Below are 15,000 nucleotides of genomic sequence, written 5' to 3' on the forward strand. Positions count from 1 at the left end.
AGATAGATAGTTAGATGGATAGATAGATTGATAGATAGATAGTTAGATGGATAGATAGATTGATAGATAGAAATATCGACATGCAGGTAGAAAGATAGAGGAGGGAGGGGGAAATGGAGAACTCTAATTGGATAACATACGTTTCTTTTTCATATTAACCAGAATACAAAATTAATTATCATAGAAATAGGGAAATGGAATAGAATCAACACAACAATATAGTTTTGAGTTTGAAATAAAAGTTTATTAGAGAATGATATCAACAAAAAGCGAATCAAACACACAATAGTTTTTACTTCAGATGGTCTGTACAGGAATATATAATTACTTGCGTGACTTTAGTTTTCAACTTTATTATTTCATTGCTGCAAAACAGGTTCTGACCTTCAGTATTTTATTCTAATTACACAAAATGGTGACTTATACGTGACTTCAATATCATAATATTTCATAAATTTGGGCGTTTCTTTTTGAAATAGCACATGGTCTCACCTCAAGGTCAGGACCTAGATGTAATGTATGACACCATTTTAAGTTGGTTTGAGAGTATATCAATAACAACAAGAAAACTATAACAATTTGGAGGATCAAATCTGTTAACAAGTACACGTCGGTTCATATTCATATTCATATAAGTAAAGAATTATAATTTTTTTAAAAAGAAAAAAAAAATCATAAAATTGAATTGATAAGGATGGATGTTACGAATGATCCTGTATTTTATTGAAATAAGTCTGGAAAAAAAAGAAGGGTATATGTCAGGAATGCAAAAGGTAGAAAGTCAAAAGACAATTAACAAATGATACTCGCCATACCTCATTGACTTCTGTCAGTTCATCCCCATTTTCCCTTGGCTCTGGTGAGAACGGATGGTCGATTGCTTCCGGGTCGGAATTGTCTACCTTTGTCACGTAATGATTCATTTAATCCAAATCAAAATTGAAAATCAAAACAATGCAAACAAACGAAACAAATACTGGTTGTGCGTATTAAAAGTAACATACATTAATTATGGTCTTTCTTCAAAGGAAGTGAGAAACAACAGCCGAGTCAACATCAGCAAACGAAGTAATTCTTATTTTGCTTGTACTCGTAGTTATTTTGGTGGAGATACATCACAGTTACTTATTACTTGTCAAACAATTAAAAAAAAAACCCCAACGAAACAGAAACTCTGAACCCTAAATAGAACCCCCCCCCCAAAAAAAAAAAAAAACAAACAAAAAAACAAAAAAACAAAAAACAAAAACAAACAAACCCCCCCCCCCCAAAAAAAAACCCAACAAAAAAAAACAAAAAAAAACAAGAAACAAACAACAAAAACAAAACAAAACATCAAAACAGATAACATTACAATAAACCCGAACTGTGCATGCTACATACGAGTCTGGTAACTAGTGCGGGGCGGTCCTTGGCAAGCTTAAGGACCACGGTCCTACGGTCCTTGGGAAATGAAGACCGCAAGGACCGGTCCTTTTCGACATTGAACATTCCTGAGAGACTGTTGGAAATTCGAACCGGTTTGACCTTTGAGACCGTGGGATCGTTCATTCTTGAACCGTTAAAGACCGCTACACGATGAAAACCGTGGTCTACAGGAGTAAAACACACGGAGTAGTCACACTCATTTCAAATTGTAACCTAATTAGAGAAGAGGGGTGATGCCTTCTTTATTTGCTCACCGTACTTCATTGTTACTTCGATAATTTAATAAAATTTGAAATTTATCCCCATTAACGGAGATAATGGCATCGCCCAAGGCGTTGATCGAGTTGTTCGTGGCGTTGATACACACACGCAACTCCTACCCCCCCCTCCCCCCCCCCACACACACACATTAGAGGGCAGCGAGCATTGAAGAGTAAGAGAGAGACGTGAAGTTATAATAAGAGGGGGTGGATGAGGTAATAAGAGGGGTCGATGGTGACTTTTCGCCAGATCTAACAAACTCAGCTACCCATTCATTGCTGAGTAGACAGGGATTCAGAAAAAAATTGACTGCACCCGGGATCGATCTCTGGCCCTTTGCGTATAAAGAGAGTGCTCTATCAACTGAGCTATCGGGGTCCCCAAATATTCTATTGGACTTTTTTAAAATTCAGACGTTATAACTGGGTTTTTTGGAAGGAAGAAACTAATGAAACTCATATTATTTGATTAGTAAAAACACCAAACGAAATTTTAATATTATTGTATTATTTTAAATGACAACACTGCGATAGAAAGGAGTGGTGACAAGAGATGGACAAAAGAAAACAAAAAAAAATCGGATTTGCTACTTGCTAGGTTCGACACACACACACACACACACACACACACACACACACATCTTTAGTAGTCACATACATTTCAAACAATAACCCATTAGAGAAGAGGGGTCATGCCTTCACCATAGATCATTGTCATTGCGATCATTATGGTGTAGTAAATTTTGAAATTTACCCCGTATAATGGAATCGTCCAAGGCGTGCGCCTCCTGTTCCCCCCATCTCACACACGAAAGGGCGGTTTGCGGAGTGGAGGTTGGTGGTCGTCTGCCTGTATGGTCGTCTGCCTGTATGGTCGTCTGTGTCGTTTAGTGTATGGCAAAGGGGGGTGGGTGCGATTAATTAAGTGGGATGGGTGGTGATTGGTGGAAGATAGGCAACCGAAGCAACGAATCGCTGGGGAAGTAGTAGGCTATGGCGCGAGACCGTAGGACCGTGGTCCTTGCAAGGACCGCCCCGCACTAGTTGAAAGGTGATAAGAAGTGAGGACCGCCGCCGATCTTCCCCTATGGGACCGGTCTTCGGTTCACAGCTAAAAGACCGTGGGACCGCGGTTCAGACCGGTCTTCAGCGCGGCACTACTGGTAACTGAACCCAAAATATTTGCTATATCAACAATAGTTTGAATGGAAAAAAAAATACTATGTAAGAGTATCATTTGGTTAACCCACCCAGCCATGCCCATGATGAGTAGAGTGCTAAATGTCGTAAAATAAATTGTTTGACTCTTTATTATTTTCTAAAAACTTATTGGCCTGTGTCACACAATTCTAGCTGGCTACATTTGGGGGGGGGGGGGGGTTGTTACAGGTCTTATAAAAAACAACAACAAGGAGTCACTCAAATATACGACATTCAGCTCGCTCTAATCATGGGCGAGGCTGGGCGAGTGAACCAAACTTTTAACCAATATTGTTTTGGTTTAAAAGTATTTTTATGAAACCAATTAGAACCATAACAATTTGGGTTATCGGGCTTGTGGGGAGAAAAACATGTACAAGCAAAGTGGAAAAAAAAAGATTGATCAGATCAATAGTAATACATATATAATGTAACCTATTTCGATATAAAGATTAAACATCTTTGACTAGGAATTATTATGTACAAGAAAGTAAAACGTTAATTTTGATAAAGCAAATTGTAATAATATATAATTAAAAACAACAAAACAACATACGGCTAAGTTTTTGAAAATTTCTTTTCTCATATATCAATATAAAAATGCAAATATCTGTTATTTCAATTTTTTTAAAAAGACCATAATATCACAAATTATTCAAAACATGTTATCATTTCACATTTAATCCCTTTAGCTGTTAATGACAGTGCATCGATCAACAAAATAACAAAAAAAAAAAAAAAAAAAAAACACTCACAAAACTTCACACGTGCTGTCATTAAAATAACACATTCGTAATCAAACTCGCGTTTTGTCAGCATTTATTGTCCGCCTTCACCCAAATATGTTTCACGCATACCACTACCACCACCGGGGATTAATCTCACTATAAACGATAATGCCAAGCAAGTTCTTTGACGTGCTAAAAAGAAAACAATATAAAAGCTAAATGTTTATTTCTAATTTCGGCGATAGCTCTTTCTATCAAGCAGGACCTACCATTTGGAACTTGCTTCCTTTGTCAGTAAGTGTCACGGGCAGGGTAGAAAATTTTAAGACAAATCTGAAGACTCATCTTTTCCAGAAATTTTTATCCTAGGCATTTTCTTCTTGATGAGTAAATTATTCGTTTTAATTTTTGATTCCATTTTGTTGAATGTCAATGACACTTTGTAAAACTTACATATAGTTAGTATGTGCGACTGTTGTGTGTGTCTGTTTGGCTCGGTTTGAGTGTGTTTATGGTTTGACAAGTATATTGTAAAGCACTTTGAGGCTTCGACATTTAGCGCTATAGAAGAATACTTTATTATTATTATTATTATTATTATTATTATTATTATTATTATTATTATTATTATTATTATTATTATTATTTTATTATTATTATTATTATTATTATTATTATTATTATTATTATTATTATTATTATTATTATTATTATTATTATTATTATTATTATTATTATTATTATTATTATTATTATTATTTATTAAATTATTATATTATTATTATTATTATTATTATTATTATTATTATTATTATTATTATTATATATTATTATTATTATTATTATTATTATTATTATTATTATTATTATTATTATTATTATTATATTATTATTATTATACCATTTTTCTGGAATGTAGAACGGTTGATGAAAGTTGTCACGTTTCAGATATCTAATACAAATGTCAATTTGTACCTTAAGCTTCTAGTTGTTGTGCTCACGACTTTGTCATTTCCTTTCAATACTTAAGTTTAGGTAAAAAACAAAACAAAAACAAACTTAATTTTTATGCTCATCTAATGTTCATTATATTAATAACTAAAACGACTGTACACGCGATTCAAGACATTGGTCAAATGTCCACGAGTAATTTATATGTATAAAACATCAACGTGTTTGATTTATTTGAAGTGTTAAAACTTATGACAATACATTAAGTTTTGAAGTGCTTCTCGACTCTAAACGGGGAAGAGGAAGAAGAATAGGAATGTAAAATTGAAATATGGTTAAAGGGAAGTAACTCAATTAAAACATCCTGACTGATTTGTCAGTTCACAATTCTACGATTATTTCCCTTAGACAACAAACCCTTGTTATAGACTGAGACCATATGAACCACAAAAGCAACAGCAAGAAGAAGAAGAAGAAGAAGAAGAAGAAGAAGAAGAAGAAGAAGAAGAAGAAGAAGAAGAAGAAGAAGAAGAACAACAACAACAACAACAATATAGGTAAATCATTTTCGTTATTGTTATGGAAAATATTTTTTTACTTTGTGAGTTGTTATTTTCGTTTTTACAACTATGAAACCAGCATATTATTTGGATAACTGTATGGAAAGTATAACTGTCGATATGCTGATCCGAAAAAAAGAAAAAAAAAAAACCCAGAATTATAAATGTTTTGCTTTTTCTGGTATTCTGTTGTGAATTTTTTTTGAGGTCTCAATATTGCGTGAAATCATAATGTGGGTTCTACCATTAGCGGAATGAATAGAAATTTGAATACGAAAAATGGAAAGAACACAACTGTTCATATAAGAAAGAGAAGTGTTTAAAGGTTTGATATCACGACTACGAAGTTTGTAAAATTAGCAAGTTCACGATTTTGTTTCCAACCTTCAATGATCGACGAACGACAAGGAAGAAAACAAAGTATAACTAGTAAATAGAGGTGCCTATATGTGTTGATATAAGGCCGAAACGTCGTTTGTTTTGTGTTGTTCATTCATGAGTCAGATTTACTCCCTTTTTCTTTATCTCCAAGAAAACGAAGATCTGTTCTCAAAGTTGTGTGGGCTCTGTGGTCTTGTGGTATGGCACTCGCTTTCGGATCCGAAGATCCTGGGATCGAGCCTCGCTCGATGCATAGGTGAATCCTTGGAAAAGGCTCGTTACTCGCATTCTCTCATCGTACTCAGGTGTAAAATGGGTACCTGGCCGTTAAAATCGTTGTCTCTGTCCGAAAAATATGCAATATCGCCTAACAGGAGTCATGTCACTTTCTACATGTTACGTGTTGCTGTTGGTAAGGGACCTTTGTTAAGCGCTTTGAGCACGTTTAGTGGATATTGCGCTATATAAAAGCTCAAGTTTAAAGTCTAAGGACAAATCTTCGTTTTCTTCCTCGCCATTCTTCGATGGCTGTAGGTTGTGAACGTAATAATTCATTTGCTATGCACTCAACTGATACTGACTTTGTTTAGTATTAATTGATACATATCGACGTGCACTTATATGCAGGTCTGATAACCCAATTCCTTATGGACTCATTGTTGTAGTGGAACTCTCAAAAAATGATGCAAAATATTGTCCGTTACGACACTGTTAAACTAGGCCCATAAATTGGGTTCGGATGTCAGAACTGCATATATTATGTTCACGTCGATGCATATATATATATATATATATATATATATATATATATATATATATATATATATATATATATATATATATTATGAGACTGTTTAATCCTTTGCATACATTTCTTAAAATTTAGACATAACCCGTACATCATAATGAGGTTATTAGACTTGTAATTAATGTATGCGTACATATTAATCTATTTAGTCTTATTTCCTATTTTTGTAGATGTTAAAGTTTTTGACTGCGGTCTGTTTTTCTGTGCGGAGGTGTTGTTTTTCGCGTCATCGACTTTTTTCACGTTTGAATTATCATCCAAAATTTCCTCTACCGGGGCAAGACTACCGGAAATGGTCGGTGTATTAGTACGTGACGTGTTATTATTGGATTTGAGCTGACTTCCGGAATTGATTTGTTTACCCTGCGTTTTTGTTCCTGTTGTGGAGTTTTGTTTTGAAATGGGTGGCACCGCTGTGGAGTCCGAGTTTTGGTTTATCGTGTCTGCAAGTTTGTCGCCGGCGTGAGGACCGTTCTGGGCTTTGGGTTGGGGGACGGAAAGCGGCTCAGCGGACTTGGAACCGGGTTGAGCGTTTTGAGATGAAGGATCCTGGTTAGTTTTGGAGGGTTGGTTAGAAGAGGGGGAAGGTGAATCGTCTACCTTGGAGTCTGTGATTCGTGGGGTTGGGGTTCTGTAGAAGGCGAGTTGTGACACTGGAGGTCGTACGGAGGTCTGAGAGCCGTACTTTCCGTTGTCTCTGTAGTCGTGATGACGACCTCCTGGAAATGTGTGAAAAAAGAAGGTATTTTTATATTTATCTCATTTTCTCAACAGTGGCGGTCCAATGTGAATATTGCATCTGTCCCACTTTGTATAGTTTTGGTAAATCTAATGATGAATAATATTGAAATATTATATTGTTTATAATATAGTCTTTCAACTTCCTAACAAAATCAGACGATAAATTGTACATTTTTTTACTTACTTTGATTTGTTGAATGGAAATATTATATTCTTGTATGAGTAATATTTGCAATTGCCTACAAATAAACCTTTGAATTGAATTTAAAAAAAACACACAAAAAAACAAAAACAAAAACAACAACAACAACAACAAAAAAAAAAAAAAAAAAAAATAATAAACCCCACAAAAAACAACTGCTAATTTTCAAATTACCGAAACCAACGTCTTCAGGAGCTTCCATTGTTGTCAATCCTGGACTGTTGGGCAGAGTAAAAGATATTTCGACTATACATTATGCGTCCATTTGACGTCATTCTCCACAACTACTTTCCTACCTCCCTCCCTGCCAACCTCGCCCAAGCTCTTTCAGTATCCTTTTTTTTTTCTATTTGTAGACACATGAACTGTGTCATTTCTCTCTTCTATCTATCTATCTATCTATCTCTCTCTCTTTCTTTTTCTTTAACCCATTCTCTCTCCTTGTCTCTTTCTCCCCCCTCTCTCTCTCTCTCTCTCTCTCTCTCTCTCTCTCTCCGTGTTTCTCTCTTTCTTTCTCACTCTCTCATAGACACACACAAACTGCAGAGTCAAAATCGTTCTCCTCTCTCTCTCTCTCTCTCTCTCTCTCTCTCTCTCTCTCTCTCAATCTATCTCTTATTCTCTACCTCTCTTTCTTTCTTTCTTTCTCACTCTCTCAATCTCTCTCTTTCTTCATATTTCTCTCTCTCCCTCCCCCTCTCTCCCCCCCTCTCTCTCTCTATCTCTCTCTCTCTATCTATCTATCTATCTATCTATCTATCTCTCTCTCTCTTTCTTTTTCTCTTACTCATTCTCTCTCCTTGTCTCTTTCTCCTCTCTCTCTCTCTCTCTCTCTCTCTCCCTCTCTCTCTCTCTCTCTCCTCTCTCAAATCCCTATCATCCTCTCTAACACTCCACGTTCTTACCCGGTGCTGCACTTTTTGGCGGTGCTGGTGTGAACATCATCCTGTAGTTCTTGTCTCCCTGGGACATGGAAGTGTTGGGGAGGGTGTCGGGGACCACTTTACTGCCCGCCCTGGAGGCCCGCTGCTTCTTGGCCAGGTACACTTTGATGTAATACACGTAACACAATAGGACAATCAGGGCAATCAAGAATAGCAAGCCGAACACGATTCCCAGAATGAGGCCGAGATTGGACTCGGATGAACTTGGGGCTGGAAGAAAAGAAAGAGACAGATTTAGACTATTTGAGTGTATGTGAATGTGTGTGTGAGAGAGAGAGAGAGAGAGAGAGAGAGAGAGAGAATAAGAGAGAAAGAAACAAAGAGAGAGAGAGAGAGACAGAGAGAGAGAGTGTGTGTGTGCGTGTGAGAGAGAGAGAAATAAATAAAGAAAGAGAGAGAGAGTGAGAGAGAGAGAGAGAGAGAGAGAGAGAGAGAGAGAGAGAGGAGAACGATTTTGACTCTGTATGTATGTATGTATGTATGTATGTATGTATGTATGTATGTATGTATGTATGTATGTATGTATGTATGTATGTATGTGTGTGTGAGTTTGTGTGTGTCTATGAGAGAGTGAGAAAGAAAGAAAGAAAGACGGAGAGAGAGAGAGAGAGAGTGAGAGAGGAGAAAGAGACAAGGAGAGAGAATGAGTAAGAGAAAAAGAAAGATAGATAGATAGATAGATAGATAGAGAGAGAGAGAGAGAGAGAGAGAGAGAGGGAGAGAGATAAATATGAAGGAAGAGAGAGATTGAGAGAGTGAGAAAGAAAGAAAGAAAGAGAGGGAGAGAAAAAGAGATAGATTGAGAGAGAGAGAGCGAGAGCGAGAGAGAGATAGAGAGAGAGAGAGAGAGAGAGAGAGAGAGAGAGAGAGAGAGAGAGGAGAACGATTTTGACTCTGTGAGTTTGTGTGTGTCTATGAGAGAGTGAGAAAGAAAGAAAGAAAGACGGAGAGAGAGAGAGAGAGAGAGAGAGAGAGAGAGAGAGAGAGAGAGATGAGAAAGAGACAAGGAGAGAGAATGGGTAAGAGAAAAAGAGAGAGAGATAGATAGATAGATAGATAGAGAGAGAAAGAGAGAGAGAGAGAAGAGAGAGAGAGAGACAGAGACAGAGAGAGAGAAAGAGAGAGAGAGAGGGGGAGGGAGAGAGAGAGAAATACGAAGAAAGAGAGAGATTGAGAGAGTGAGAAAGAAAGAAAGAAAGAGAGGGAGAGAAAAAGAGATAGATTGAGAGAGAGAGAGAGAGAGAGAGAGAGAGAGAGAGAGAGAGAGAGAGAGCATATAGATTTGCTGTGAGTACGATGAGACATAGCTAACAATTCTTTTAGTTTATCATATTAATTTTTTCCTTTAGCAGACTTTCTTGAAAAGATATAAACACTACATGTAGATTATCTCATAAATAGAAAAAACAGAGTATTGACGTCCTTCTCTAAGCTGTAGTAGGAGTTCGTGACCATTTTGTCTTGATGAATCGAAAGTAGAATGAAGGATAAATTATACCACAAACAAAATGGCAAAAAGATTATCAATCATAGAATAAGTAGAGAGGAAAAAACTAGTGTAGAGAGAACCTTTTTATACTCACCACATGTAGCTGTTGGAATAGAAAAAAAAATCAAGAATGCGTGAATAGTCATTAACATTTTCAATAAAAAATTACCCCCTCCCAAGAACCTCCCCACCCCCACCGCCTCTAATACATGAAAAAACAAACAACACCCCCTCCCCCAAACAATAGAAAAAAAAGGGGAAAAAAAAGAAAGAAAAAACTACACCTTCTCAAAACAAAACAAAACAACATACTCCCCCCCCCCCAACCCAAGAGACGTTTGAAGAAAAAATAACAAGGCATGACGCATGTAAGGCTCTGACTCAATTTTATTTTCGACAGAGACATCGCTGTTACCGGTCAGGTACTCATTTTACACCCAGGTGCAGTGAGAGAATGTGAGTAAAGTACCTTCTTCAATGACTCAACTTTGCGCTGCCCTTAGCGGGACTCGAACCAGGGACCTGTCGATACTAAGTCGATTGTCATTCGACAAGACCACAAAACTCCCAACTCAATCGAAGCCCAAGTTGCATTAAAATGAATTGCTATTCTCATGCTTAAAAAAACCATTCATTAAGTTTGTAGTTATATTAAAAAAGTAGTCCTTCAGAGACATTGGCCCATGGAGCCGGAGTTTATCCCGGTTTCTATAGCGTGAAACGGACAATAGCAATTGCTTGCTATCATTTGGATATGCCTCTAGACTATCGCAAATACTTTCCGCCAAATCTAACAGACTCAGTTACTCATTCACTGCTGGGTGAACAGGGGAGTCAGAAATAATCTCGATTGCACCCGGGATGGATCTTGGTCCCTTTGCGTGTGAAGCGAGTGCTCTACCAACTGGGCTATCGGGGCCCCCTAGATACACATGCTGAGGTTATAATAAAATTGAAGTGAAAAAGGGAACAAAAGTTTGATGTAAAACAACTGGTTCCAATCTCATTGGAAGTGTAAAACCGGGGGGGGGGGGGGGGGGTGAAAACAATTGCCTTGTATAATTGATCTTCTGGTTCAGAGTGTCGATATTGTCTAGATGTTAAGAACTGGTTCCAATCTCATTGGAAGTGTAAAACCAATCTTCCGGGGGGACTGAATAATTGCCTTGTGTAATTGATCTTCTGATTTCAGAATCATAATATTCTAGTCTAAATATATGCTGACTGTCAATAAAGATCATCCATCCTCGCTTCTATTACGTCCCGCAATTCTAAGATTCTGCCCATACATTCTGCTACAAAAATAGTTTTACCACTTTAAGCTTCAATATGTAACCTATTCATTATTAGTCCTCCGAAGGACTGGTTGCATACTCGCTTCAATGGATTTTGGAACCGGAAGAGTAGAGGGTATGACGTCACGACTTTCCAGCCGTATTGAATATCTTCATTGAAGATAATGAGTTGTCTCTTACATAAAAAAAAAAACAAACTAGTCCTTCACAGCCATGAGGCACATGGAGCTCGCTTTGCGGCGCTGCACTGCGGCTAACGCCTGGGTTATTCCAGTCTTCCCTTGGAATAGAACCCAAAGAGACATTTCCATTTGGGGATGGTTAAAGGCAATTTTGAATTTCCCTTATCTATTGATTTTGACTTAAAATTCAATTTTCTTGATCTTTTTTCATCTCTTCGACATAATAATGATATCCGAATGACGTATCTAGTGGGTGACATTTAGTTTCGCCAATCATACCTTTCAAAGTTAATTTTCGGCTGGATTGTGAAAATGGGGACTAAAAAACGAACTTACTATTGGTTTGTATGACGAGGCTAAATCCGTCTGATTCACTGATGTAGGTGGCGTTCTGATCGGCCGCATCCAGGCAATCGCCATGGTAATAGGTCACGTGAACACCGTCAGAGCGGGAATCGGATACCTGGTAGGGGGGTTGGGGAAGGGGTGGGGGGGGGGGTATAGAGATGAGAGAGGAGTTAGTTGAATAAAGATACATAAGGTAGATAACATTCTCTTTATTCATTGTCAGTTCTTTTCCATTCAGCCAATAAAAAAAAATTCTCTAAAAAAAAACCCCCAAAAAACCCCAACCCCCCCCCCCCCCCAAAAAAAAAAAAAACAACAACAAACGAACAAAAAACAAAACAAAACCAAAAACAACGAACGAATACAACTGACTAAGGAAGTTAAGTAGAATCTTCTTTGTATCAATCACAACGATGCGTTAATTATTTGAAAACCTTATGACAAACCCCAAAACAAAAACCAGAAAAAAGTTTTTAACAAAAACAAACAAACAACACAACATACACATTAAAAAAAAAAGAAAACAAACCTAAAAACCCAACAAACAAAACAAAAAACAAAACAAAACGGAAAAAGAAAACAAAAACAAAACAAGATGATTTTGATGATAGTTATGTTTAAAATTATGATGGCGACGACGGAGATGATGATGATGATGATGATGATGATGATGATGATGATGATGACTAAGACGACAACGACGACGACGATGATGATGATGATGATAATGATGGTGATGATGATGGTGATGATGGTGATGAGGATGAACACGGAGAAAGAGGAGATGAAGGAGGAAATGGAGGATAAGGTTAAGAGCTAAAGATGAACTTACAGCACATAAGAAATAGTAGGTGGATGATTGATCGGGACTAGCGTCGGCATTCCACAGGGTTGTGTAATAAACACCCGATTGTCCAAATCCAGTGGAGTACATACAATATAGAACACCCTCCGCTGGAACACACAATGACAGATATCGTGAAAATAGATAAATAAAATAATTTTGATTTACATAAATTATAACCAGCATCCAAGTTTATAATTATACACGTTTTTAATGCTTTGCAATGCGTTTTTTCCTCTTGATGGACAACATACATCTCAATCATAGAATCAATGAAAATGACGTCACTCAACTCTTTGCTAGTGTTTATAGATCGCCACTCGGAAGATGGCTTCAAACCTAGGACTTCATATAGATGTCGCTGCTTCAAACTAAATGTTACAGTGAGGAATGACATAATCAATCGGATGGTGAAAAGGTTTGAACTGAGATATTGCCAAGTTTAGTTAGAAGGTCAATTTTGATCAAAAATGAGTTCTTGTCAGAAATGATTAAATCAACCCTTTTTGTACATCTTCGGGAAATATCAAAGCTTAAACTCACTTCTAGAGGTCTAAATATTTTTTACAGCTAGTCAAGTTGAAAAGTATGAAATTTGAGAAAAGTTGCTGGATACTTTTCCCATACATCTGACTATATAACTTAATGAAAAATCACCCGATTTACTTCAAATAAAGATTAAAATGCTCTGGGGAGCAGAAAATATCTTTCAGAAAATACTAATGTCCAATGACAAATATGCAAAAGGCTTACAAGTCAAGTAAGTCATAATACACTCAAAAATATCTGGCAAGATAGAGGGTAATCGCTCATGTTTAAAAAACTGGGGCACATTATGGGCACCCTGTGTTACTAATAGTAGCTTATCCAAAAAAACATAAAATGAATGAAGCTGACGTCTCTTGTCTTTTTGTCATTATATTAAGACCGCCAATTGGGAGGTTGCTTCTCACTTTAGTCCCTTTAACAATGTAAAGGTTGAAGGTTACACATAATTTGAAGTGTTGGTGGTGCATTTTGGTCTGATGGTGAGTATTTTTCTTAAACAAATATTATCACAGCTCTCTGCAGAACATGCCTAATCAGCCCCACAGATTATGAGCGTTTCTCACCACTTAAACACTGGCGATTGAAAGAAATGCCGCGAGTCATGAAGAATTATTGTTCAACATTGTGCCGAAGAATAGTGTTAATTACTCATAACCGTGACGCTAACCTGTCGGGCAGTTCGGCATTTATAAATAAAGCTATGCATAGCATCAATAAGATTGTGGAGGCCTGACGGAACCATCGTTAACTTATAGCCTGACACTGACCAAAAAATGACGTCAAAATGCCAGTCTTTGGCCACAAAAGAAAACAAATCGTGAGTTGTATTCAATAGTTCAACCAATGGGACCGCTTGTTTCCATCAGCACTACTAACAACAACTCACTAAGCAGTGCAAAAACCAAATAATGACGTCATAATACTAGTCTTTTTGGGTTTCAGTGTCAGGCTATAAAACTTAACGATGGCTACGGCCTGACACGGACCAAAAAATTACGTCACAAACGAAGACACCGATCCCAAAATGAAAGGGAAAAGTGAGTTGTTAGACGTGTTCAAATGATTCTATTGGATGAGCTACTGATTACGACTCGCCATTACATTAACCCCCCCCCCCCCCCCGTGAATGATGAATTATTTTGGGTTGGAATCCGGCAATGAGTTTACGAAGGCCACGGCTTACCTGAGTAGAAGACGTTATCACTACAGATGGTATAGTTGGCGGTTAGGGTGGATTTGTCCGTACATCCATCTATCCAGGAGTTGTCATCACAATAGGTTGTACCTCCATCATCTGTGAGAGTGTAACGGCCTGTGGCCAGGAGTGGGCTGGCGCACGTTGTCGACTGGGCTTCAGCCGTACCTACGGACAAAACAGAGAAAGAATGAAGTTGACGTCAGTCTGCTTTTTTTTTGGTTTGTTTTAGTTTTAGTTTTTGGATTGGCTATTAGGTGATTAGTTCTCATTGTGTTCTCACAATTAGGTTAAACGTTAAAGGTTGAACCGTACCCTCTGTAAACTAAAAGCCTGACATTGACCAAAAAATTACGTCAAAAGACAAGTTCATGACCACAAAAACAAAAACAAAAACAAGAACAAAACAAAACAAAAAAACCCAACCAAAAAAAAAACAAAAACAAAACAAAAAAAACAAAAAAAAAAAAAACAAACAAAACAAAAAAACAAAAAAACAAAAACAACAATAAGATAACAAATCCTGAGTTGTATTCAATAACAACCAACGGGATCATAATTTGTTTCTTTGAGCACTAGTAACGTCAACCGTGGCCTTCGTAAACTCATGGCCTGACCGTAGCCGTCGTGCCAGTCTTTGGCCACAAAAGAAAACAAATCGCGAGTTGTAGTCAATAGTTCAACCAATGGGACCGCTTGTTTCCATGAGCACTACTAACAACAAATCACTAGGCGGTGCAAAAAACAAACAATGACGTCAAAATGCCAGTCTTTTTGGGTTTCAGTGTCAGGCTATAACATAACGATGGCTACGCGTGAACTGACACTGACCAACATGTGACGTGAAAAGACAAATCTCTGGCATCAAAACAAAACAAAACGTGCCAATGGAATC

The 15,000-nt window shown here is 37.3% G+C and overlaps 1 protein-coding gene across 1 annotated transcript in view; it reads right to left on the reverse strand.

Annotated features, from left to right (window-relative positions):
• The window catches only part of LOC144971627 (uncharacterized), a 53,015-nt gene that overhangs the window by 15,354 nt on the left and 22,661 nt on the right, over window positions 1-15,000 (reverse strand). The window contains exons 6-11 of the mRNA XM_078912700.1: window positions 14,094-14,273; window positions 12,350-12,471; window positions 11,506-11,632; window positions 9,787-9,795; window positions 8,165-8,413; window positions 6,917-7,035 (exon numbers count right to left, since the gene is read on the reverse strand). Coding sequence (XP_078768826.1) covers window positions 6,917-7,035; window positions 8,165-8,413; window positions 9,787-9,795; window positions 11,506-11,632; window positions 12,350-12,471; window positions 14,094-14,273 — 806 coding nt within the window. The remainder of the gene's footprint in view (window positions 1-6,916; window positions 7,036-8,164; window positions 8,414-9,786; window positions 9,796-11,505; window positions 11,633-12,349; window positions 12,472-14,093; window positions 14,274-15,000) is intronic.

This window comes from Berghia stephanieae, chromosome 4 (genome assembly GCF_034508935.2).
Source record: "Berghia stephanieae isolate SIO BIC M18660-M18661 chromosome 4, UCSD_Bste_1.3, whole genome shotgun sequence".
NCBI lineage: Eukaryota > Metazoa > Mollusca > Gastropoda > Nudibranchia > Aeolidiidae > Berghia > Berghia stephanieae.